General features: G+C 53.0%; 5 protein-coding genes across 5 annotated transcripts; 3 read left to right on the plus strand and 2 right to left on the minus strand.

The window, feature by feature from the left end:
* Positions 1-1518: 1518 nt before the first annotated feature.
* Positions 1519-6369, plus strand: abc4 (ATP-binding cassette transporter abc4; the record flags this gene model as incomplete). Its single annotated transcript, XM_037320438.1, has 5 exons — positions 1519-1601; positions 1821-4390; positions 4438-5333; positions 5381-5638; positions 5695-6369. The coding sequence occupies 5 exons, from the start codon at positions 1519-1521 to the stop codon at positions 6367-6369; spliced, it is 4482 nt and encodes a 1493-aa protein (XP_037181456.1).
* A 4686-nt stretch (positions 6370-11055) lies between these two features.
* CGCA056_v005186 (uncharacterized protein) lies at positions 11056-12564 on the minus strand (the record flags this gene model as incomplete). Its single annotated transcript, XM_037320439.1, has 1 exon — positions 11056-12564. The coding sequence occupies one exon, from the start codon at positions 12562-12564 to the stop codon at positions 11056-11058; it is 1509 nt and encodes a 502-aa protein (XP_037181459.1).
* Positions 12565-16980: 4416 nt separating this feature from the next.
* Positions 16981-18016, plus strand: CGCA056_v005187 (uncharacterized protein; the record flags this gene model as incomplete). Its single annotated transcript, XM_037320440.1, has 4 exons — positions 16981-17011; positions 17064-17280; positions 17329-17731; positions 17783-18016. The coding sequence occupies 4 exons, from the start codon at positions 16981-16983 to the stop codon at positions 18014-18016; spliced, it is 885 nt and encodes a 294-aa protein (XP_037181458.1).
* A 473-nt stretch (positions 18017-18489) lies between these two features.
* On the plus strand, positions 18490-19093 carry acpS (Holo-[acyl-carrier-protein] synthase; the record flags this gene model as incomplete). Its single annotated transcript, XM_037320441.1, has 2 exons — positions 18490-18746; positions 18814-19093. 2 exons carry the CDS (start codon positions 18490-18492, stop codon positions 19091-19093), a joined length of 537 nt encoding a protein of 178 aa, XP_037181465.1.
* Positions 19094-24124: 5031 nt separating this feature from the next.
* Positions 24125-25786, minus strand: eglD-10 (putative endo-beta-1,4-glucanase D; the record flags this gene model as incomplete). The annotated part of the gene is made up of 2 exons (XM_037320442.1): positions 24125-25491; positions 25609-25786. The coding sequence occupies 2 exons, from the start codon at positions 25784-25786 to the stop codon at positions 24125-24127; spliced, it is 1545 nt and encodes a 514-aa protein (XP_037181464.1).
* Positions 25787-25977: the final 191 nt, after the last annotated feature.

Genomic DNA, 25977 nt, shown 5'->3' on the forward strand with positions numbered 1-25977 from the left:
CGGGGGGATCTGGGTCTGCGAGTCTGCGAGTCTGCGTTGATTGTGTTGTTGTTTCTGTTTCACCGCATGTTGCGAGGTGCGAGGTGCGAGGGACGGTGAGGCATGATGCCGGCGCGCGATGTGCTGGGCGTTGGTGGCAGGTGGCAGCTGGTGAGCTGGGCGCCCTCTTACGGGTTCCTCTCACAGTGAGAGCGAGCCTGGCCAGCAGATCAAGCTTTTGATGGAACCAATGGGGAGCGCCCCGTGGTGGTTGTGAGAGCCCGGCGCGGGAGCTAGAGGGGAGCGTGGCAGACGCTACAGGGGATCACGTTGCGTTTCAGGGTCTTGGCTGCTTTTGTTCGCTGGCGGGTTGGTTTGCTGATGCTGTCATCTATTTCACTGATGCTTCGATGGATCTGTTGACGATGCTCTTCTTCAAGATGCCCTCTGAGACTCTAGTGTTATTATACTCGCTTCTGTAGCTGAAATAGCAGTAGAAGAATGCAGACACAAAGTAACCAGCCATGATGAATCACCGCCCTTCCATGATCAAACAGAAGACGGCGTTCCGTTTCGAGGCATGTCCAAGTTTTTGCTATCAGTAACGGGCCAGCAGCTGGGCTGTCCCCTGGAATTCCAGCGCAAGCCCAGCGAAAGCAACCCAGCTAGCGCGGTTTGGCTGCAAACACCCGACCTCTTCACCGGCATCCGAAGCCGCTCCGACATTGTGCGCTGGCCTCTGTTCTAAAGGCCCAAGCCCGCAGCGGTCCCGAGACGGCCAAACTCACCCGCGCTTACCTTAGGTATGGATGTTGAGAGACAGACAGAGAGAGAGAATGCTGGGTAGAAGGGCCAAGTGCAATTGCAACATCTGGATGCCTCGCTCGCATCATTCTGTCATCCCGGCTCGTCAACCACTCACCATCCACCCATAGCCAAATCGGCCCCTCCCCGGCACCAGAACCCGTCCAGACGAATGCAGCCCTCACCCATCTTCAGCGCTGCATCTGCCTGTCTTACCGGGGGTTCGATTGGGCCTGTCGATGCCATTCGTGCGCTCTCGATCCACTTTGTTCGGCGGTGCCCCCCCAAATGCCATCTATTACCCCCATGTCCCATGTCCCATGTCCCTGGTCTGGTCCCATCCGCCTTCCCTCTGCCGTATCTAATCGCTCTTACGAATACATACCAAGTACTGCGCACACTCTGAAGCAGGTACTCACCTGTGGGCTCGACATATCTTTTTTTTCCGGGGTAGATTGAAGCATTCCTCTTTCTTTCCTTCCTTACACTTGCTAGTATTGTTTCCCATCATCCTTCGTTTATACACGTCGGATAAACAAAAAGAGGATCCTTTGACGCTACTGTCAGCAGCAGTTTCCTCTCTCTTATCGTCAATGACGTGTCCCTCGTGAAAGCCTCACTCATTCGAACCCACCCAACTGCAGACGCGAACCGACGAGACGGGAGCGAGCTGACGCCCACGTCATCTTGGGTCCCTTCCCGTGCGGCGCATCGCAGACCTCAACGTCCGCCGTCATGGACTTCTTTATGGAGCGGGCCCTGACGCTCGCAGCCACGGCCCGGTCCCAGTCGCAATCCTTCTTGGCCACCGTTCAAAGGTACGTGAGACGGCATATCATGGCCTTGGGAGTGGTTCAGCCTCAGCTACGTTCCTGCACTGGAGATCGTTGCGACCCGCCGTTGCGCAACTGCATGCTAGGGCTTTTTTAGACTTTGGCCAGCCAAGTCCATACTCTACCCGCGGGACGCAGTTGCGCAGAAGCTTCTACTCCCTCGAGTTGAATGAATATGAGTCCCATGTGCTGACAGCCTTACAGACACGAGGAACTAGCCTGGATCGATGATGTATCACAGTGTGCGGAGTCAGGCTATCCTCAGGTCTTCATCGTCGCCATCTCGGTCCTCTGGACTGCCACTCGCCTCTTCCACCGCCGCTCCAAGCCATCATCACCCGAGTACCGTGCCGCTGCCATCAAATGGCCTTGGGAGCTATGCGCTCAAGTGTCTCGCGGCTCAGCGCTTGCTTTCCTCGCCCTCGCTGGCGCTCGAGGCCAAACGCCATGGCTGAACGTCGTCGCTGTTGGCCACGCCTTTTCACTCGGCCTTCTCAGGCTCATCAACGACTTGCACTGGCGTCATATTGCCTTGCACCAGGTCAACTTTGTTCTGTCTACTGAGCTGCTCATCCTAGCTGCATCGGCGGCACTCCCCTGCATCGAAGCCACGAGCACATGTGCGATCGCGACACCGGTAAGAGGTGGCCTCGCAAGTTTGGCTGTTGCTGTTCTCATCGCAATCACTACTCCCAGAGAGTGGGTACCTCCCGCGCTCAAGTACGACGTCCCCGAGGGATACGAGACCAACGAACCCGCACCGGAGGAGACTTGTAGTTGGGCCAACTATTACATGACCTTCGAATGGCTTACCCCCTTGGTATGGAAGGGTGCGCGGACAGAGATCACCGTGGACGACCTTCCTCGGCTGCCGTGGTATGACGAGCCGCTTTTGCTGCTCGACAAGATCAAGAAAGCTCGCCTCAGGGGCAAGACGACCATTTGGACGCTTTTCTTCCTTCTCAAGACCGAAGTCGCCCTCATGTCTGGCTACATCAGCACTGCGTACGCTGCCGAACTGATCGCTCCTTACGCTCTGTACCAGCTTCTCTCCTACCTTGCCGACCCTCAGGGCTCGATCATCCGTCCTTGGGTCTGGCTCTTCCTCATGTTCTCCGGACCCCTGTCGCGGTCCGTTTTGTTCCAGCAGTACGTCTTCACGTCGACTCGTCTGGTGGTGCGCCTGAGGTCTGCACTTACACAGGAACTCTATCACCGCGCAATCACGTCCATGGAACTGGAGGACGACATCTTTGCTGCCAAGGGGGAGGCTGAAAAGAAGAAGGCTGGAGGCGAAACTCGACGGTCGACTCCGGCTGGCCGCTTGGCCAATTTGATGGCCGCCGATGTACAAGCCATCTTTGGAGCGCGGGATATCATCATGGTTTCTATGGGTGTCTCCACCGGAACCGTGATTGGCTTTGTCGGACTGTACCAGATGTTGGGCTGGCCTGCTCTTGTCGGCATGGCTATCTTACTCTTCGCCGCCCCCATGACGGTTTTGGTCGCACGATTGATGGCCTTGGCCACCAGGAAAGCCAGAAGAGCCCAGGATTCCCGTATTTCCCTGGTATCAGAATATCTAGCGTCGATCCGCGCGGTCAAGTATTTCGCTTGGGAAGATGCCATCATCAAGACCATCGAGGACACGCGTGCGAACGAGCAGCGTGATCTGTGGCGTGTCTCACTCATTTACGTTACTCTCAACCAGATTACTGCTTTGATGCCGTACATCGCCATGATCTCGATGTTTACGCTCTACGTCGGAGTGCTTGGACAGCCCCTGACGGCGGCAACTGCGTTTACTACTACTTATCTCGTCAAGACTATTCGCCGCAACATCACGCAAATGGGTTTTATGTCGAGGAACATTACTAACGCTATGATTGCTATCGGCCGTCTTGACAAATACTTCGATACTGCTACTCCTTTGGAAAAGTACCCCGAGGGAACACTTCAGATTCACGGAGCAACATTCAGAAGACACAAGACCGCGAGCTTTCTGCTCAAGGATCTCTCCATCGACTTTGTAGAAGGCGGTCTCAATGTTGTATCGGGTGTCAGCGGAAGTGGCAAGACTACCCTCCTTCTGGCAATCCTGGGAGAGACCGTCAAGGAGAGCGGTTCGATCACGCGGCCCAAGGATGTCGCATTCGCGTCTCAGACTTCATGGTTGCAGAATGACACTATCAAGGAGAACGTTCTCTTCAACAGCGCTTATGAGAAGGTTCGCTACGACAACGTTATCAACGCCTGCTGCTTGCCGGTAGACCTGCGGGAAATGGAGCACGGTGAACAGACCGTCGTCGGCGAGAACGGATCGTCACTATCGGGAGGCCAAAAGGCCCGCGTCGCTCTGGCTAGGGCCCTCTACTCCAAGGCACCGCTGCTTCTTCTTGATGATGTATTCTCAGCACTGGACGCCAAGACGTCTGCTTTGCTTTGGGAGCGTTGCTTCTGCTCTGACCTTCTTAAGGGACGTACTGTTGTGCTGGTGGCCCAGCAACCCTGGGTTGCCGCGCAGGCTGACATCGCCGTCACCCTCGAGGATGGCGAGATCAAGAACATTGAACAGAACATCGGCGTCGTCAGGCAACCCGTTGCCGTTGCTAAGGACATCGAGGGCGAGGCGGACAACTCTGACTCTTCAGATACCGAAGTCGAGACACAGACGGATCCCATCAACGACAACAACAAGGTCGCTGATGACAAGGGAACGAAGGACGCAGTGGCTCAGGAGATGAAGACCGGCGGAAGGAGTGGACGCCTCATGTGTGAGTTATACCCTTTTCCCTTGACGAATGAGCTGACAATGGTACAGTCTTCAAGTACATGGTTTACTTTGGTGGGCCGTGGTACGCCATGTTCTGCCTGGTCATGATGCTCCTCTCGCAGGTCGCAGTCATGGCTGGATCCCTCTGGCTCTCCGTCTGGGTCGAAGCCTACAGCAGCCAAGTCGCCGTCGACATTGCCTTCTACCTCGGCATCTACGCCGCCATCACCGTGGCCGAATCCGTCATCTACGCCGGCGTCTTTCTTGTCTTTGAAAACGGCGCCTGGCACGCCGCCCGCAAGCTCCACAACGACTTCATCCGTGCAGTCATGCGCGTGTCGCTCTCATGGTACAAGAAGACCCCCGTCGGCCGCATCATCAACCGTTTCTCGAGCGACATGTCGTCTTTGGACTTGACCGTCAGCCCGCAGCTCCGCGCGTTCCTCGAGAGCAGCATGGCGTTGATCATTCGCATTTTTGCAATCAGCTCCATTTTGCCGGTTTTCATGGTCCCCGCCGCAGTGACCTGCTTCCTGGGTGTCATCATCGGCGAGCTGTACACACGCACCGCGGTAACGATCAAGCGTCTTGTGGCGTCGGCACAGTCCCCTATCTTCACGCAGTTCGCGGACACCTTGGCTGGGTTGGCGGTTATCCGCGCCAGGAGCGGCATGTCTGAGCAGTTTGGCAACAACCTGGCCGATAAGCTTCGCGTGTGGTCCCGCGCGGCGGAGGCCAACTTCAACTGCAACCGATGGGTGGCCATGCGTGTGGATGTAGTCACGGCTTTGGTGGGATTGAGCGCTGGTATCATTGCCGTGTCCAAGGCCGGTATCATCGCTGCCGGACTCGTGGGCTTCTCGCTCACCAATGCCACGGGATTGAGTCAGACTATTTTGATGTTGGTTCGCAGCATGAACGATCTCGAGATTGAGCTACAGAGCGTGAGTTGCCCCGATTCGAAATCAAGTATGACACTGACCACAAGCAGTTTGGGCGCATCAAAGAGTACGCCGGTCTCGAGCCCGAGGAAAAGTCAGATGAGTCGTACCCCGAGGAGGGCGACTACACCGACGACCCGGCCCACACGATCCCGAAGGAGTGGCCTGCAACAGGCGAGATCGAGTTCCGCAACGTGACCATCCGATATGACGAGAACGGGCCCAACATCCTCACGGACGTCAACCTCAAGTTCAAGGCTGGGGAGAGAGTCGCCATCATCGGCCGCACCGGCAGCGGCAAGTCCACAGTACGTATCAACGACCATTGTGTGTATGATGAGACCCCACTAACATCACATTGCAGCTTGTCCTCTCCCTCCTGCGCTTCACCCACATCGTCTCCGGTCAGATCCTCTACGACGGAATCGACATCACCAAGATCCCCCGCCGCCGCCTCCGCGAAGCCCTGACCATCATCCCCCAGGAAGCCGTCCTCTTCAACGGCACCCTGCGCTCCAACCTCGACCCCACCGGCACGATCGCGCCCCCGGCCCTCGAGAGAGCCCTCGAGTCTTGCCGGGGCATCGCCTCGTTCCAGTACCACTCCGACTCGGACGACGCCGACGCCGACCCCTCGACCGAGGCGCCCGGCCTCGCGCTCTCGACGACCGTCAACGCCAAGGGTGAGAACTTTTCCCATGGCCAGAGGCAAGTCCTGTCGCTGTGCCGTGCGCTGGTGCGGGGCAGCAGGCTGATGCTGCTCGACGAGGCGACCGCGAGCATGGACTACGAGACGGACCGGGGGATCCAGGCGGTGCTGAGGAGGGAGGTGGACAGCGACCGGACGCTGGTTACGATTGCTCACAGACTTAGGACGATCGCGGATTATGACACCGTTGTTGTCATGGGTGCCGGCCGGGTTGTGGAAGCGGGGCGCCCATCGGAGTTGTATAAACGGAAGGGTGTGTTTTATGATATGGTGTATCACAGTGGCGAGAAGGAAGATCTGGAGACGATGTGGGGGGTTGCGAAGGAGTGAAATTTTGAGCGAGATTTGATGTCGATAGAGTCTTGAAGCGATATAGAGGGCGCTGATAGAAGTAGACGGCGCCACTGGCCTGTAACGGGCATGTTAATTGAGCGAGAATTGAGACGTGATGCTTCTAGTCATGAAAACTCCCATGTTGGCCGTCATTTAGGAGCAAGGATTGGGTTATAAAAGTCTGGTCGAGGTCAACCTGTAGCGTTGACAAGACATTGAGCTCAGTATCATCCTACTTCGGCTGGATCTGGGAGCAGCTTCCCTCAAAATAACCACAACTTCAGCGAAATTCGTCGCCGTCGAACTGAAGCCGCACTGGGAATTCTCCCTGTCCTTCATTTTTACATGTTAGTCCCCACGTATTCAGCTGCGTGAGTGTGTTATGGCGAGTGCGTACGGTATGCATGAATCAAAAACTTCAAGTGTCACAGACTCCGTAAGACTCGATTGATTAAGTTCATCTCCCGCTGAAAAGCGATGTCATAACTTGTGCCTGGCTTTCTATCTACTTTGAAGCCAGCCAGGCTATTTTATACATACGCGGGTTGAACAGGTGCCGGTTGACGACGATCGTTGGCTGACGTATAAAGTGGCTTGATGCAGAGATCGTTTTCTGAGCCCGACAATTCTAGCCTTATCTCTGGGGTCTGATCTGGGCGAGCATGGTTTGTGAAACCAGGCCATTCTCCGGTCAAACCATCTGAGCTCTGTAGTGGTTCCCGGCATCGCGCTCGCCGGTCTCTCACGAAAGGCACTCTTGTTTTCTGTTGTTCTGTGGCCTTTGTGTATACGGACAAGCAATGATGGACAGAGACGGTAACATTATTTGAGTTGCTAGTGGCATGTGGCACTTTTGAAGTATAGGACAGGATTTGCATGGTCAGTCCTTTGTAGTAATTGAAGTAGAAACCACACGCATAACCGAATCCATTTCTACGAATCTCCAATATCATGACCAAAGTGGCCTCTTTTAAGACCGCCAGAGATTCTTCAGTAACCCAATGTCTTACGTTGCCTCTGAGTCTAATAAGGCGTCTCCAATTTGAGAGGAACCTACTAATGACATCCGGCTCATGAACGCCTCGCTTTCATGAGAGTCTTTGTGTTTTCTTATAACAGAATTTACGCGTAGTTAATTTGGTGTGACGGTTTATCTCGCGATACGTCTTCTGCCTTGCGCGGCCCCCTCGGTGAGCCTCACCGAGGGAGCGGGTCACGTGACTAGCACGGACCTCGCGAGCTCATGATTTAAGGACGCTCTGGAGGGCAACTTCCTCCTGAGCAATACACGCCTTTTCATAAACTCTTCGGTCTCCTCTAATTGCTGGCTCTCAGCATTTGGACTTCACTTCGACGTATACCATTGGTGCCAAACCGTCGACACGTCCCTCCTCATCTTTGTCGTGAGTTTATTCTTGTACTGTGGTTTATTATCGCTATTTGACTAGTATGTGTTGTGAAGAGTGCAGTCTATTGCTCTCACATCGGAGGAATCCTGGTGGTAATGTACCAATTTATTTGCAAATTCCAAGCTTCTCGATATACCGCGAATTGTCGTTCTTCAAATCTGCATACCTGAGTTCAGGCTGCGATTTATATATTCTAGATCAATGCCAGTTTTGATGTCATGAGATCTCTGCAGACCCAGTCCCTTTGCCACCAGGGTCGCAGGACTAGAGAAGAACCCGCTTCAAACATCTTGGAAATTCTCTATCAGCACCCTGAGACAATATAAATTGTGATCGGCGTCGTGAACTCAAGGAGAACAGACCCAATGGACCTGTCCCAGGCCGGCAATATTCAGTTAAAGATGGTGATTTGACGCCAGACTTCCGATATTGGGCTGATTTGGAGTAAAAAACGGGCCGTTCTCTATACCTCTACTTCTCTTATGCACTCGTTGGATGAGATCATTCATCTCGACAAGACCAAAATAAATTCAATCCAACGGCGGTTGTGCATCACGCGACACATGACCCTTCTATGAGACACTCGTCCAAGAGTGTCAATGCCTGCATTCTGACACTATTCCAGCCGTGGTCAATCAGCCGTGTAGTGGAACAATTCGCATTCTGAAGATATAGTTCCCCTAGGATTTGTCATCGGACCTATATTTATCTCAGCGTAGCAGCCTTTGGACCCGTCAACGATGTCTCGAGAGACGCTTGCGCATGCATGCATGACAGGGCACTTAGTAAAGCTTTTCAGCTTCTCGGAGCAACTAATGATGGCTTGTCTCGTTCTCCTTCTGCCTAAGTAGTGAGCCAGTATCCGGGGTCCTGATGATCGGGTGGCAATGATCCTGTTCGAGCATATCCTCGATGATGGAGGCTGCCAGCTACCTCCAATGCAGAGTTCACTGGCCGCACTCTGTCCATTAAACACAGTTCTTAGGTGCTCTCTTGTTTGGGTTTGACCTCTATCTGTGTAAGGTTTTCTGACTGATTCACATATATTCTTGAGACGATGATGGACGCGACCATGGTATCGCGGAGTTTATGGCATCGTTCGGTCGCAAGTGTTAGCCGCTCGACATCATCAATCTCCGGTCTGTAAAGGTCGCCCATAACCATAGTCGGCAAGAATGGACAGAAGTGGATAATTCTTTGTCATTCTGTTAAATCATGCGTTCTTTGAAAATCAAGTAGATATAGAGCGCAGGTAACTATTTGCTGACGCTTCCATTTGCTGAACTTGAGTCTCCTGAATGTGTGAACTCACACGTTTTTAAGTTGTTGGTTGGCTTGTATTTTCTTCACGGACGGCCAAATGCTTTCCGAACCTCAAGCCTAGCTCTGCTTGGGTTTTCCATCATAGGGGAAAGTCACTTGCGACAACCTAGTTTGATTCGACCGAACCGGTAGTCCCACGTTTTATGACGCACTCTCGGTTGCCATCCTTGGAAGTTTATTCAACATCCCGTTTTAGTATACGTCTCCCGCTCGACACTTGGCCAATTGGTTAAGCTGAGGCTACGGTACTGATCTGGCTATACGGTTCACTTTGATGTATCAAGTGCAACATCTCTATGGCCATGGGTGCCTTGAGCAGATGATCCTGTTGTGGTTTCATCGCTGTTCGATCTTGAAGCGGCGGTACAATAGCCGCGCAAAGATGTTATTTCCATGGCACGGGACTAAATCCTAGCTAAGCTTCTCCATACGATTTCTGAATAGCTGCGTATTTCAGTCAGAGAGTCTGTAAAGAGATGTCATTCATCATACATCGCAGATGCCGTTCAGTCGTAAATACCTCATCGATAGCAATCGAGTACTGCAGCTTTATATTTCCTAATGAAGGACTCAGGTCTAATTTAGACGTATTTAAGAGCATCAAGAAAAAAAACATTTGATACCTCTGACCCCGAACAATGTCTCGAATTTGTTTCTCTTTTTTGTCATCATGGCCTGCTTGCCTGAGAACTGAATACCTGAATCTATTGAAATCGCTTCGAGATGTCATGGAGGGATCTACTATGTCTTCGGAATTCGCACGAAATAGTAGAAAAGAGACGATGCAGAGTGGCAGAATCTGTGAAAGAGATATCCGCAAACCCCAATTCCTCTCAAGTTTACAGCAAATGATCAAACATATATTCCACAATTACGGACCGTCACAGCATGGAGACTTGATCATTGGAGCCATCCCAAGCCTCCGACATCATGAAAGCTTTTATACAACATCACGTCGAAGCGGTTACGCCCCCATTTGACTACAGGCATTCAGATGCGCCATCCAACAAATCTCTTCACGAGGGACTAACGACGGACCGAGCGGGTTTGTTGCGAGGATACTACATAAGACCGGGGCTATTGTGACGCTGAATATTATGAGACACGAAATACACTGGGCTATGATGAATGACCTCCTTGAAAAGTCAATGAATCCGATGTTGGCGAGTGCTGCTGCCTTGCCACAGTCCATCCCCGCAAGCCCTAGCCCGCTGTCTTGCCTTGGCGCCCTCTCTCTTCTCTGGCCTGCTATTCGGTCATATATGCCGAGGAGAGCTCGAGCCTCTATAGCTATGGAACCACGTGGATTGTAACTTCCAACCTTCACCTTAAAAACAGGTCGACTGGAAGAAGCGTGAGCGAGACGACTGTCGTGTTGAGGAAGAGGTTGCATTGTGCTTTCAGAGGAGGTTCATATGTCGAAAGGGTTATGCTTCGTTTATAGGCTTGAGTACTTGGCTGAATTGGCCCTCAGGGAACCCGCAACCAACCTATTTAAATCGTCGGTTTTGAGGTAGAAGTGGTTGAGACGCGGACTGGATTCCGATGATCGAATTCGGCGAAAGTAACCCCGTTTGTGTAGTAAGACGCATACGCAGTTCGTCATGTTTACCTCCGTTCGAGAAAGAAAGTCGTGGAATTCCGCATGACCTCCTCGCCAATTCATATGTCTGGCTGCGTCTGTCATTGGCTCAGAAGTATCGCAGCGACATACGGTCACGATGAAGGAGAGTGGAAGAAGTGACCGCCTACTTCGAATCTAGCAATAAAGCCATCGCATCACTGGGTCCAAATGGCTGCACATCATGCTTCACTTTCAAAAATAGGAACGGAACGCTGAAAGATGAGAAATTGTTACGGAAATTCTTGCTGAAAATAGTTGACAGCACTAAATAGTAACGAGAGAATGGTAACAAAAGACCAAAAAAGACAACAAGAAGCAACACGAGCGCTACGCAGCCATCTGAGGCGAAATAGCAAAAGACGAAGAAGCTGGGATGAAACCCCCCGTGGAGGCATCAACAGAAAGGGCGGAGGACCAGCTGGCGTTCTGCACCATCATCAGCTCTCCGCCCAAGGGCAGGCTTGGCATCAATGCCGCGCTGGGGTCATCGTTCTCACCCAGTTCATCGCCCCTATCCGGTCCATTGAGTGTGAGTGTGGCCTTGACGAAAGCCCTCAACGAATCCATGGCAGCGTCTTTGAATGCCTTGTTCTCTTCAGTATCCGCGACGGTAGGTCTGTTGAAACGCACGAGCGCATTACGGAAACCCATCCACAAGACGTTGTCTGCATGATGGAGAGCCACATGAGACGTCAGTCTGGATCTCATGAATAGGCCGCCCTCATCTTCGCTGGGAACAGAGAAATCAGAGTCATCAAAGTCTTTGGGATAGACCAAAAGCCAACAGACACTCGCCAAAACCTCTGCATGAGACAGATGCATGGCCTCGATGGACAGGCTCGCCCACTCCGGCCAGTCGCCTTCGATCGTGCACTGCTCTCTTAGTGTGCCCCATAGCGTGCCGTATAGCTCGAAGAGGCTCTTCCATGCCTCTTGATGTTGGTCAGGTTGGATTTCAAGAGTAAGCAGCGCTACGTTGATGATGTTGCTGGATATGCCGTGAAGCTTTGTGTGGCACCATGCGAGGCATTGCCGGATAACATGCATGGTCGGTGAAGAAGGGGCTTGGTTGGGAAAGCTGCCAGCCTGCACCTGGTTTTCGAAGCCGCCATTCAAGACCCGGGAGTCAACATTATTGATAACTGATCCCAGCCGCAACATGTCTACCTCCGTGAGGATTTCCCGATGCGTCACGATGAAGTTGTCGAGGAGAATGTAGTGGATCAAGTTGACCGACCCTCCAACTGGGGACAAGAAGTTGTCGACAGCCGCCGTGATGCTCGAGATGAAGTTGGCGGCAGGCCGTGTTATGTTTCCCGCTTCGTCCTTTATAGGGTCGCGAACAAGAGTATGCAGGAGGCGGTACTGTGCTAAATCTTTTCCGCTCCAGGAAGGGGGGATGTGTTCCTCCAACAGGCGCAAGGTAGCTTTGCGCTGTTCCTCTGTCTCGGCAGATCGAGCAAGAGCTGTCAGGTCTAGTCGTCCATTCGCACCTGTACCTGCTTTGTAGTACTCGATCCACGCGCCCTCGGTGTCGCAAACGGCGAGCAGAACCTCTGCAGCCTGAATACCCAAAGGTACTTGATGCTGATACTCAAAGTCCCCAGGCGGAATGTCGTGCTCGATGGCACACTTGGCCTCGCAGTCCTGGTCTTCGAGAGGGCTGTATTCGCTGTCACCTTGGCTTTCTGGGCTGGCTGAGCTCTCGGGTTCTCCGATGTTGTATTTTCTCATTCCCCATTTCTCTAGCCTGTAAACCAGTTGTCGCTTGCTGGGAAGAGAATCAGCTTGAATCCGGTCTCGTAAAATGGGGTATAACCTACGTGACTTGTACATTGTGTTCGTTTTTCAGGGTCTCCTTCACCTCCGCGAGGGTTTTGCTTGCGTACAGCTCACAGATGGTAGACCTCAACCTTTCCCATTCCCCCTGCGGCTTTCGTCGGGCTCTCGTTTTGTTATTCATCAATCGTGCTTTCCGTGGGTTCCTCGACTTCCCTGGCATCGAACAAGAGTGATGGTGAAGAATAGGATTTCGGCCTCCGTCAAAGCAGCGCCGTCGTTTCCATCATAAGAACATGGCACCACAAACTGTTGGGCGAAGCCCCTCCCAGAAAAAGGCCGCACAGCCCAAGGCGAACTGCCTTGGGGCACTGTTGAGGCTCATTTTCGAGAGCTCTACTGGCAAGGCTTTCCGTTTTGAGTCCGCCTCATGGAACGCGGATGCCTCATGGGACGCGACCCAGAAAATTGGGAATTGGAATTCCACAGTGTTACGTCCATAAGTGCAGTACTTTCAAGACCAATCAGCGGGAAGCAGCGGATTTCGTACTTTGTAAGTTGCAGCTGTATGCACAGCCGGCCACTGAACGTCGTCGGGCACGAATGGAAATGGTCTTCGCGCCCAAACCACCACTCACAAGATACAAAACCTAGTGGGGTCGCCTCCATTGGGTTGCGCGGCCGCGTTCGATTTGGCAATTCCATCTGCTCGGAAATTCCAATAGAGATGAACTGCCTGCCTCGGGCAAAGCGGTTCCAGCATACTCGCATAAAGATGGCTGCCGACGCAGGCTCTCAGGGCGAAGATGAATCCACGGGCAACGCAAGAAGAACGACCCATCAAAACCCCATAAGACGCAAAATGAGTCCTCACCGTCCAAACGACTGGTCGCTAGAAAGCGGATGTCGTTACACAGAACAACGCGAGACAGAGTCCATAGCCGGCTTCGGCAGGATACCTTACACAAAAACGTCAGAGTTCGCGGGCCCGATTGCCCCAAGCGAATCACCGGCGCCGCGTGGTCGGAGACCGAAGCCTTACCGAGGGTTGCAGACGGCTGCCGACGAGGCGATTTCATCGATCGTCGCCGAAAAGGGTACCAGAATAGGAGAAGACGAGCAAGTCAAGAGGTACGACAGCCTTACAAGAGAGACGGGTATCTTCGATCTAGTATCAAGATCAAGTTGGGGTTCTCAACAAAGCCTGGATGGGTCACCATCGTCTCGAAGAGTAGCAAGGAGTTTGGCTAGGTTAAACGATGCTGGAGATAGGTATTTCAGGGTAAGAAGATGGCGCCAGGTAGAAAATTCAAGCCCCGGGCTGACGCCTTTGGTAGCAACTATCCCACTCGAGGATGTGCAAACAAGATCGAGGGTCCAAAGGTGGTCCAAAAATGGTATGAGATAGCTGGGGAAACTTCCCATCAACTTTTGGAGAACTGCAACGCGCATGCGCTTGGGAAAAAGAGACCCGGGGATAGAGAAAATAGCCGTACATCGAGCCAAAACAAGATACCTTACAATAGTTCGAGCATTCGCTTAACCGCCACATCTCGGAAAGAGTGCAAGAGGCGCCGAAATCGAGATGTGATTCCTTCGCCAACGTAGAAAAGTGAGCTGTGATTTGCGGCAGGCAGTCGGTAGTTACAGCGCCGGTTGTCTCTCAATGCTCGGGCGGTTGGATCGCGAATGCTGTCATGACAATCGGGACGTGAGGGGCAGGCAAGGTCGGGTGTGTCGAGGATGGGCCAGGTGACCGTGGCTGGCGTTGCCCCGCAATTTAGCCCAGAAGCCGGAGAAAAAGGTGCGGTGACGTGGGGAGGTATCGACATGGTAGAAGTACCTCGTGTAGCGACGCGGTTTCTTCGAAGCCAGCCGCGCACCGTGTTGTAGGTAGGTAGCTGCAGGAGGACGAGCTCTGGGTCGAGACCAGACCGGCTGGTTTGCCAAGAACAGAGCGAGTGGCATGAGACGTGCAGTGGGCCGATGGATGTTTCTTTTCTCTTGCAAACCGCAGCTGGAGGCGAAGCACGACCGTTGGAAGGAGCAGAAGCATAGGTAACATGCCGAAATCAGGCGAAATGGGGCTCGGTCAAAGTTCTGCTGATGGTCAATTTGTGACAATCAATTTCTGACTGAGGGAGAAAGACATCAGAGAGCGGTGTGTGAGGTAGTCGGTAGAGTTAGCTAGGTTGGCTGGCTGGGTTCAGTGGTGGTGGTGTTGGTGTGCGGCGCTACCATAGCTTCCGCCCCCCTCTCGAACGGCGTCCCGTTCCATTGGAGAATTGGACGACGGGTGTGCAGCAGTGACTGGAGTCTATCCAGATGCGATGGTTGCGCCGATGCTGCATTCGCGGAAGTCGAGTTTGGAAAAAGAGGCAACGACACCATCACAGGTGCAGGGCAAACCCGCCGTCTGGTAAGCATTGCTGGACGTCAACCTAGGAGGGGAAGCTATGAGGTGATGATGATGGTGTCGGCGGATGGCAAGCAAGGGTCCCGTTCCCTCCAAGGTTCCGAGCAAGGTGTGCCGAAGAATTCACACACGGGTGTCCCTTGGACCTGCTGTCAGCTGTGAAAGTGTAGAAAAAGAGGCATTGCGAAGTGAGGAGCGAGGTGGTGGTGGCTGATGGACGAAGTAGTTTGCCAGTCCATTGGAATGAGCGGCCACGAGGAGAACACGATGTTCCCCTAGCAAGACGGTCCGGTGCAATGCCCAGATACTGACGGTGTCGCCTCCAACGCTTCTCAATGACAACAATAGCGACGCTGGAGACGACGAGGGGGCTCGGCGGTTGCAGGGAAGAATGTCAGTGCACCTCGGGGAAAGGCGATGGAGAAGTTTTGGAGCGGGAAAAAGTGGCCCTGAAGCATGGGGATCGGGATGGAGGGGGGACCACTAGCGACGTTGCGGAAAGTCGTCATACTTGTGCAAGGATGACCCAATCACGGATGGCACTCCGCGGCGACTTGCCCCCTGTTAGCCATCGGACTGCAGCTGCAATGCGCTCCACACCTGATGCGCAACGCCTGGCGTGTGCTCCAGCTTCACCTCATTTCCTCACTGTTCAAGGTCGAGCCGTTTGGTCTCATCCTACAGTACTCGCAACCGAAAATCACCAGGAAGTGAGTGTAATTGGAAGGGCCCAATGCAGCCTCTTGCTTTTCTTAGCTTGTGTCGCAGGTCTGTCTGTGGCTTGCGCTCCATCTTTCGTCGTCTTGGCACCCCAGCTGTTCCACCTCTTCAGTGCTAGGCAAGGTGCGGGTGGCTGTTGTATCACCCCATCAAGGTACGGGTACAGTGACTGTGATGGGTGTCTACATGAACGGGACGAGACCAGCTACTGCGCAGCAGGCCGGGTGGCTGGCCTGGGGAACCGTTCAGTGCTTGAAGGCATACACGCATCGTCAGCTCTGACGACAGCTCGCCATCTTGACCTTCGCGACTACTGACCTTAAAGTGTGGCTGCTAAACGGACAGGGAAGAGCAACAAACAGGGTTAGCTGGGTCTAGATCGGCCAGTCGACCGCCAATGCATTGGCTCCGGCCAGCGGACTCCTTGTATCATGTTGTTGAACCGCCAAACGCAGGGCCGATCCCGATTCAAAGCGCTTGCCCGTCGCTCATGTGTACTGTACGTAGGCACGTATACCAGCTACAACACCGATGAATGCCTCGATTCAAGGCCTCAAAAGATCCATCCACCGACCGAGCAGAGCAGGTCACCCATACACCTGCCTTACGTGCTGCAGACCGTATCCAATCGGTAGTAGGATGGTCCTTGGCCTCAGGTGTCAGCAAGCAGCCAACCCATAGCCTACCCAGCCGAGCGAGGCGTCCAAACAAGCACACACAAGCCCCATCCCATCTCATTTGCTCGCTGTCCCTGCCCGTCCTTTTCCAAGCTTTTCTCGTGCACCTCAGGATTGGGTTATGCTCCTGGCACGGTCAACCTTGGATCATGAGCAGCATGTGGCCAGGGCGGTACTCTTGTTGGGGACCAACTCACGCAGTAGTTGCCAGTTCCCGCAATGGGAAAGCGTAGTGTTGTCGTGGGGGGCGTGGCTCTCGCGGACGTGGAGTTGTAATGCAGGCGGCCCACGCATGTCGATATGAAAGTGAAAGAGAAAGAGAAGCCGATGTACATGCAGCCCATGCCCTCAGCACCTACCTTCCTTTCCGGCTTGCGCCAGGGAAGGTACGTCTCTTGCATCTGCGTTACACGCTAATGTGCCTGTGGCGAGTTGCTTCCCCGCAGATTTCGCATCCCAGCTACCATCCATGTTTCTTTACCTGCTCGTTTAAATGCTACCCGCCTGCCGCCCATCTAACTTGCGCCATCTCTCCTGCTTCCAACACGACCTCGCTGCACAACCATCAATAGCTTCATTGAAAGCTAACTGTGGATTGAGGACCGCTGGGAACAAATTCGACTTATTTCACCACCTCGCGATTTACAAGCTCGCGTCACGATGCCTACCGCCTCGGAGCGTATCAACGCATGTATGTCGTCGTCTTGTCCTTCGCTTGCTACAGCTTGCTAATCTGCCCCCAGTGAACCCCTTCTCTAAGAAGGAGTCTCATAGCGCTGGTTCCATCACGACATACAAAGTCCTGTCCATCTTGTCTTGGCTTCTCGCCCTGGTCGTCACCCTGTACTACGTCACCAACGAGCCTCACGATGGCTTCACGATCCGCAGGAGAATATGGGATCAGAACTACCTGTACCGCACCGCCTTCACTTTGAACGCGACCATTGTTGATATCTACTGGTAAGCATGGAAGAATCGCAAGAGGGTGCGTGGTATTGACTATCCTAGGATTGTTCTCTTCATCCTCCAGATCGGCTACGTCGCCCACCTCTTCTCCAGCAACACCGACTACGTGAACGCTGCTGCGAGCGTCGGTTCTCACTTCATCTTCCACAACCTGCTCCACTTCGCCTTCGTCATGCTATTCGTGCGCTCCCACTTCGTCTGGGCCGAGCTTATCTTGATCATCAACTTCGCCAACCTGTCTTCGCTGTACTTCCGCCACAACACATATCCTCGTTTCATCCACTGGCCCGTCGTGTCTGCTCCCTTGGCATGGACCTTTGTTGCCATCTACTGGAACGGTGCGATCATGGTCCACGACCCCGAAAACCTCGTTGCCCGCATCTTCGGCAATATCTTCATTTGGTCCATCCTTGTCTACGGTGGCTTCTTCATCACTATCTACAAGGTAAGTTTGGCATGAGAAGGCAATTCGATCCACTCAACTAACTTGTCGCAGGATTACACTATGGGCTTCTCTCTCAGCGTTTTGTCCGCCGCCATCGGTGTTGCTCAGTTCTACGACAAGGTTATTGCCTTCCAGTGGATCTTTGCCTTCACCATCATGGCCGTCCTCTTCGTCTCGACCCTCGTCATTGCCTACCCTGCTTGGTCTGGCAAGGAGTACTCCTGGCCCCGCCGCTCCGCTCCGGCCGACCAGGAGCGTGCCCCTCTTTTGGCCGACGACCAGTAGATTCAGAATTCTGCAACAACCAACCAGACAAGCAACCTCTGACCTGGGTGTTGTTCACAGAAGCACCGATAGAGTCAAGAACAGGTACAAACGAGGTGTTAAGAGGAAAAGAAGGACCCACGGAAGGGCGTGGGCATCGAAAACTTGCTTTCAAAATTGCTATGACAACTGGATCATTGGTGGGATGGCATGTAAATAGCATTCTTTTGGTCACGCATGCGTAGGAGAGACGGTAATATCCCATTTGGTTGACCAGGCAAAAGGGTGCGAAACGCAGAGGATGACGTAGCTGTCGGTCTTATCGTTATCGCTATCGCCCGATAGCTTGTTATCGTGATGCACTAGTCTTGATAAGGAATAGCTGATCGTCCCCGTGCTCACCTTGCGAACCTGTCAATCATCTTTTGTGGACTTCTGTCTGTTCACCACCTGAGTTGCTGCCTCACTCGGGTGTCGTGCAGTGCAGGGTTACCATGAGCCCGAGGGCATTTCCCTTTCCCTTCAATGTTGGGAATGATATTTGCCAGATCTCCCGCATTGCCCGAATTTTGGCAACCCCCCGCGGGCCAAGATTTATCGAGCGTATATTCACCAAAGATGAACTGCACCTGATTCCAAGCGGATCAGAGAACAACGCCCCGCCAAACCCCCATAAATCCCAAGAAAACGGCATCGAAGACTTGAAGGCGCAAAAGCATTTGTGGAAGAAGGCCTCATTCGTGGCTGGAAGGTACGCGCATCGCACTCCGTACCATCCACCTCTACCTGTCCAGCAGGGCTCGTTGAGCTAACAACAGGTCTCTGCCCGTCTCATGCAGATTCGCCGCGAAAGAGGCCACGATCAAGGCACACATTCAGAGACGCCTGACCTTCCACGACATCACCATCTTGAGAAAGACACTGGTCGAGGGGCAGGCGAACGCGAACGGGAGCGGGCCGCCTGTGGCTGTGATTAAGGGTGCGAAGGAAGGCGAGCGGGCGCAGGAGGCCAAGATTACGATTAGCCATGATGGGGACTATGCCACTGCTGTCTGTATAGCTTATGAGCCACATGTCGAAAAGGGAGGAATTGAATGAGGATGCGCTGAATAGAGTAGTCGAATTCGCGAAGGCATGGTAGAGTTAGTACCTTGTCTGCCTGGCGAGATGCCTTGCAGAAACGGACAGTGAGAGCTTTTTCGGTCATGCGTCTGCCATCTGTTTAACAGGCGCATATGTCGGGGAAGACAGAGACGAATCGCTTTCCCGCCAAGAACAAATTGGGCCACTGGTCACAATGGCATCAATTACAACCTGAAAAACTGCCAGAACTTGTTCATATTGCCTCTGGCGCAAACAGCTTCGCCTCGAAACTTCACGCAAGCTCCAGCTGTGCCGCCAAGAAAGCACGCACGACCCCACGTAGCTACCCATTGCGGGGTATATAAGCATGCTCAGCTGGCCTGACGTCAACAGCGAGTCAATTCGCTTCACTTGGCCGGCTGGCGCAATGGTAGCGCGTCAGCCTCCTACCTAGAGACCCCTTACAGGGTCTCAGGGTCGATAGCTGAAGGTTGTGGGTTCGAGTCCCACGTTGGTCGGTCTCTACATCTTTTGTCATTTTCTTTCTGTATGTTGAGCAGATATGTGGCGATGGGTGGTTTTTTTTTTCCCTTTCTTTCCTTTACAGGCTTGAAGGGTTTCGCTTAGTGCGGGTGCGAGAAACCAGCTGAGACGGGGATTAGATACTGCAACACCATTATTATGACTTATGACATCTTTGGCCATGGAAATTTCGTGATCGGTCGCTTGGCAAGACATGAATGAATGAGTACAAAGTTTTCCAGTCGACGATATCATGGTCACTGCCTGAACGCCTCGCGCTCTGAATGAGCGACTCTAGCGAATCGCAATACTCTAATAACATTGACCAGCTCTGACAAATAACCCAGCCCCCCCCCCCAACCGTCGAACTGAAGGAAACTCGTTGATTGATCGGGTAGACGCCGTCTGCATTCCCATACATGAAGATCGTATAAAGCACTTGATTGCTATCCGCAAACTTGTGCTACGGCCGCAAGAAGCATTGTGGCTGATTGTGGTCGCCAGTGGGGTCTTTTGTTCGCTCTTCAAAGAATCCACGACCAATCTTAATATGGTTGACCAATATCTTAACTGAGACTTTCTGAAGTCGTGGCTCAAGTCACAATTACAAGCGCTGTCCACCTTCACTTCTGCCATCGCCTTATTCGATGAAGTTATGGTGTCTAGGGAGAGTTATAATTCGCGCACTACTCTACTCCCCTATGCTATCTCAACTCAAGACTATGCTTCTACGCAGGTACGGCCTGGGTGCCAAGATCGTAACAATGGTAGCACGACATTTCTTGCTGCTGCTGTTGCTACTAATCCCGGTTCACTTATTTATACCGTTTGACCACTCTTGACCGCATCTCATCCGAGAGTTCTCTCACTCTCAACCTAGGTCTCGAGGTGCTGACGACCGGGTGGTCAGGCGAAAACCATCGGCTACAACTAGCTGCATAAAACGAAATTACCATCAGCTGCGTGGCATACTAATTTTCAACAGTGGCTTCTTGTCCTGAATAAAAGCAAAACTCCATGGCTTCAACCATCAGCAAAAGCTCCAATCCCGTACTCCGCACTTGCCCTCGATGAAGTCGAGGCAGCCACGTGCGTCGTTTTCCGTCACCTTCGTCGCTTACCATCTATTCCGAGGCTCACTGATGAATGGCGCAGTCATTGTCAAACCTCACAGGTTGGTCACAGCCATGAGATCTGTTGCGAGATATCGGCTCGCCTCTCAGTGTCTTTGTCTCCAGGATGCTGCACTCCAGAAACTGGACGTGGTATTGGCGGGGTCTCGGTGAGTAATCTCAGGATTCATGTCCGCTTTTAAGTACTCCTCCCATTCTGGTGTCAACGAGGACGAGAACCACACTCGCAATGGTGGTCACTTATCAGCGGACTCGTCGTTGGAAAACTTCCGAGCAATCATCGGGGACGTCGTGGTCGCTCCTCAGATTCCAAGAGTACCTGGTCTACAATCTCTATGTGTTCGTGTAGACGAGGAAGTATCGACCTAAGCAGGCGTGACGGCAGCCATCCTCGTCTTCCTTCATGCTCGCCGTTGTATACGAGTACGAAGTGGGCCGGCAAGAATCTTTCGAGCGTTCATGCCGGAACATTATATATGTGACGGGACAATGGGCCTTCGAATGACCAAGAGAGCACACGGTGTACCCTAGAAACATTTGTCGCCGAAGAAAGATGTGGCTTATGATGGCTTGCATATATACAGCTCTCTCTCGCACCATTCCGAGTAAGATTCCGTAAGGATGATTTCTTCCTGCAGCATTCGATGAATTAAGTCCAGCCCTACCGGCTCCGCCCTTGGATTTGCGGTAGGCGAGGGCCATCGCATAAAGCCTCGCGTCCAAGCTGCCTGTCCCATGAACGAACAAACCAGATGAGAGTCATGTTTGTCTTGGATTAAAGGAAGCTCAAGTCGCAATCCCGAAGTTCTCTTCTTATGGGGTTCCCTTCTTGTGACCTTTGAGCGAAGTCACTGTGTTTTGTAAGGGTATTTATGTCTATAAGCGCGAGAGATTGGCGAGCGACAGAGTCGATGATACGAGCATGAATTCACCCGTTGGTCTGCGCCCTTAGTTATGGGGTATCGAAGACGATTCAATCTTCTGTAGAACATTACACAGGCGAAGTCATTGGCTTGTTCGAGTGAATCGAGTTGTCCTAATGGTGTATCAAATAGACGCCCGCTATGTGCCATGGTACATTGAAACACATTTGGCATTTCTCGTCTTTAACATCAACACAGCAACTAGGGACTTTGGGACACCTCTAGGGCATCGATATCATGAGGGAAAATACGAGAATAAGAAGGTCACGTCTGCGTAGCTCTAAATGCCACAGATACACCGCTTCAGAAGCGGCCGGCTGTCACCGTGACCAGGACGCCGAGATCTATGTGTGTTCGTGATAGAGGCACCATTTGAAGAAGGTCTTGGCTCGTCAGGCTGTTTGGGCGCTGATTTTGCTCGTATGCAGTGAGTCGAGATGTATATATCAAAGACGACAGTCTTCACGGTCTCTGGAACAGTGATACACAACTAACACCCGGCGGGTGTCTTGACTGTGGATAGGGAGGTTTCAAGATGGTTTCAACCATTCTAGAACCGCGAGGCACTGGATAGAGTACATGGTTGTTGATATTGCCATTATGGTATCGCGGGTATTCATTTATATGAATTAGACAGACCCTTACCAAATTACTACCCGGAGCAACTGATAAGTCCTGTCAGTCATGGAAAGGACGTTGATACGAGGGTATAAAAAGGGACGCATTCATGCTTTTCTGCTGCGTTCCCCAACGTCTGTCTCATCAGACGAATGGCTGGACTTTCTCTCAAACCAACTTTGGTCCAGACTCCCATGTGTCGTCTGACACCTCTATCATTCATCAACCTCACTGGTGTATTTCGTAATTATTCATGGGGTCTCTCAGGGGCAAAGCTTTACTCATAGCTGCAGTCTTTTCTCTCAAGGTCAAACCACCAGTGGCCTATTGGAGTGCTGTCAACATAGGCACTTCTCGTTGTGTCATGTCTCTATCTGGATAAAGACAAGCTTTAGACAAAATAGATTCGATAAGTTGTGAATTAGCAACGTAGAAGTTGCTATTTTATAGCTCCCACAGAAGATGCCAATCAACTGTCACTGTTGAAGGACGTCTACTCCGAAACACTAACTCCAAGATCCTACGCTAAACGAAGTAATAATATATAACAAAGACAAAGCTCATTAAACAAAGTCACAGGGCAAATGGGACTCAGAACCGCCACCATGTCAATGTTTCAGCCCAGTGAAGCGACTTGATTGTTCAACCAAAGACCCGACTCTCAGCCGATCTCACGTATCCGTCAGATACATCTACTCATCTTGCGTGTATTCTCACAATATAACGGACGAATGGATGAGATGACAAACGATGCCAGGCCTCGAACGAATCACAGTAACATTGTGTATCAAAGGACTAGGCAGCTTTGAGATACTGCTCAACATACCGAGACGTAGCTAGAAGAAGCACAAGCTCTGTCCTCTCACGATCCACTGCAGGACTTCACATATAATAGAATGAACGTATGTAAGTAAGGATTGTCGACTGGCCATTCTATCTCATTAACACCTCTAAGCCTACGATGAAGATGTCCGCAGATAGAGGGATCAAACCTAAGCCTTAGGGAATCAGTGTGATAAACAGACGACGCACCTCATCTCGCACCCTCAGTTTCACCTTCAGCTATAGTCAGGGAAAGGGAGACGGTGGCAGCTTTGCTATGCTTGGCTGCCTGATCTTTACAGCCCGGCTTATACCGCACGCAGCCGTCGCGGGCACGGCGGTATGGATCCTCTTCCGGAGGCCGAGAAGCATGAGTTGCTTAGCTGGTGCCGAACCAGCGGCTATAAGAACGAGATAATGTTACATGAACGACGGTTACGAGACTTAAAACCAGAACTTCTCCTAATCAAAGATACGTCGTGGAGTAGGAGAGCGCTTGTCACGTACGTAGAGATGATGAGCGTATTCTCTATCCTCGCAATGGACCAAGAAGTATCTCATCAGACTACAACATTATACGCGGCATAATCACGGGAACTTAGTTCAACAACAGCATGAAGTTTCCCATAGAAATGTTTTGGTTTCGAATGTATCAGAGTATGTACAAGAATGGCACGAAGAAACAAGGAATACGAAACACCAGAAACCCAATGCAAGAGACACGACGTGTGTCACCCTTTTGTCTCGTTCCGTTGCCGTGTTTTACACATTGCTCTTTCTCAAAAGATAAAAAAGAATTTGAATGCTACCCGGCCGTTGTGTGAATGGTATGCCCGTTGAAAAAAAAAAATAAACTTCTCCCCATCTCCCCAAAAAGCCCAGTTTGGTCCCTAAAGTACAGAGTCTGTCGAAGCGAAAGTCGGTGGTGTCTCTTTTTGCAATGAATCTTTCATATCGTCATAATGCCACATAACGTCGATGAAAACGTGATGCGAGTGTAAAAAAGGCGTTGAAGGGCAGCGAACCGCTTAGTGGCGGTGGTGAGCCTTGGCGTGAGCAGCGACGTGGCGCTTGCTGTTGCCGCCCTTGTTCTGGTACTTGTCGAGGCAGAGGCCGAAGGCGGAGTCGCAGCCGCAGCCGCAGTGGCGCATGCTGCTGCCGCAGGTGCCCATGGGCGAGCAGCAGTATCCGAAGCCGCTGCCGGAGCAGGTCTGGCCGTTGGCGGCGGAGCCGCACTTGCCGTCGGTGGAGACGTTGGAAGCGCCGCCGGTGGCGCTGGGCGCGGCGGGGGCAGCGGAGGAGGCGACGGCGGTGGGCTTGACGGCGGGAGCAGAGGTGGCGACGGGGTCCTCGGCGGCGTACTCGGCGGAGGCGGCAGGGGTGGAGGCAGCGGCGATGGGGGTGGAGGAAGCGATGGGGGTGGAAGAGACGGGGGCAGCAGAGGAGGCGGCGGAAGAACCGGTGTTGGAGGAGGCGGAGGAGCCGAGGAGGGCGAGGTTCACGGCTTCGGGGATGGCACCGGGGGCGGGGACGGTGGTGGCAGAAATCTGGTTCTCCGGGGGGCCGTTCCAGTTGCCGGCGGTGCACTGGTCGGAGATGACCTTGCACATGCCCGAGTTCCAGGCGTCGCAGTTCTTGGAGCCGGTGGGGGGAGCGGAGGCGAAGCACTTCTCACCCTGGGCGTAGCAGGCGTCGACCTGGTCCCAGCAGCCCACCTGCGTGCTGTAGGTCTCGAGGGGGACACCGCACCAGTTGCCAACCTTCAGGAGGCAGTTGGCAGGGACGGCGCCCTCGATGTCCTTGGCGGCGAGAGCCATGACGCCGGAGGAGGAACCGCTAGGGCTGTAGGGCTTGGGGCCGGGGACAGTGTAGGTGGTGGAGGGGTTCTGGGAGCTGTCGTAGAGGTTCCAGTTGTTGCCGGGCTCGGAGCCGTCAACGTAGCCGGGGATGCTGACGGCGTACTCGGAGGGGATGTCGAGGGATCCGGAGGGGCCGTCCTCAATGTAGATCTGGGCGCAGCCGACGTAGTACTGGGGGTCCTTGAGGGAGACGGCCTGGTGGAGAGCGAGAATCTCAGGACGGGCGAGGTAGTAACCGGCAGGGAGGCCGGAGGGAAGCTCGACGGTCAGGAGACCGTTGTTGGCGATGAGCCTGTCGACACCCCACTTGCCCTCGCTGTCGAGACCGTCATCCCAGATCTTGAACCAGCCAGAGCCGGCAGCAGCGGAGATGAACATGTCGTCGACCTTCTTGAGGTAGACGGAGACGGGACCTCTGTGGGAGGGGTCGATGGAGCCGGACTGGCGGGCGTCGGGCCACTGGCGGAACTCGAAGGTGAGCTTGGAGCTGCCGGCGGCGGGGCAGACGTAGGCGACGGCGTTGGCACCATCCTTGCCTGCGAGTGCGTCAGTATCAATCTCGCGATGTTGTTTTTGGATGCGTGTAAGTCTGAGCGTCGTCTGGGATTTTGGTGGAGACGCTAGAAGCACGATGGATCAGGAAAAGAACTTACCGCAAGCCATGTCGTCGCTGGTCAGGCCGGCGACGGGAGAGGTGGCGATGTCTCCCTCCATGGGGGTACGGATACAGGTGGCATCTCCCTCAGACTCGCCGTTGATGTAGAGCTTGGAGAGCATGGTGTGGGCGTTGGCGACGGAGGCCATGGCCAGGGCGACGGTGAGGAACTGCATGGTGGGCAAAAAAGGTGGGTATCCTGTTGTTGACTTTTGTGCAAGAAGTAATGCTGATCGAATGCGATATTTCTGTAGCAGGCCTGCTGAGAGTCGAAGCTTCCGAGATCGAAGTTTGGTCGAGGTCGAAAAGGGTTCGAAGGTCTAGAGGGAAGGACCGTGAATGGGTTGTTCAAGCGCTTGGCTTAGAC

Source organism: Colletotrichum aenigma, assembly GCF_013390185.1.
Source record: "Colletotrichum aenigma strain Cg56 chromosome Unknown KSG_Cg56_contig03, whole genome shotgun sequence".
In the NCBI taxonomy this organism is placed as follows: domain Eukaryota; kingdom Fungi; phylum Ascomycota; class Sordariomycetes; order Glomerellales; family Glomerellaceae; genus Colletotrichum; species Colletotrichum aenigma.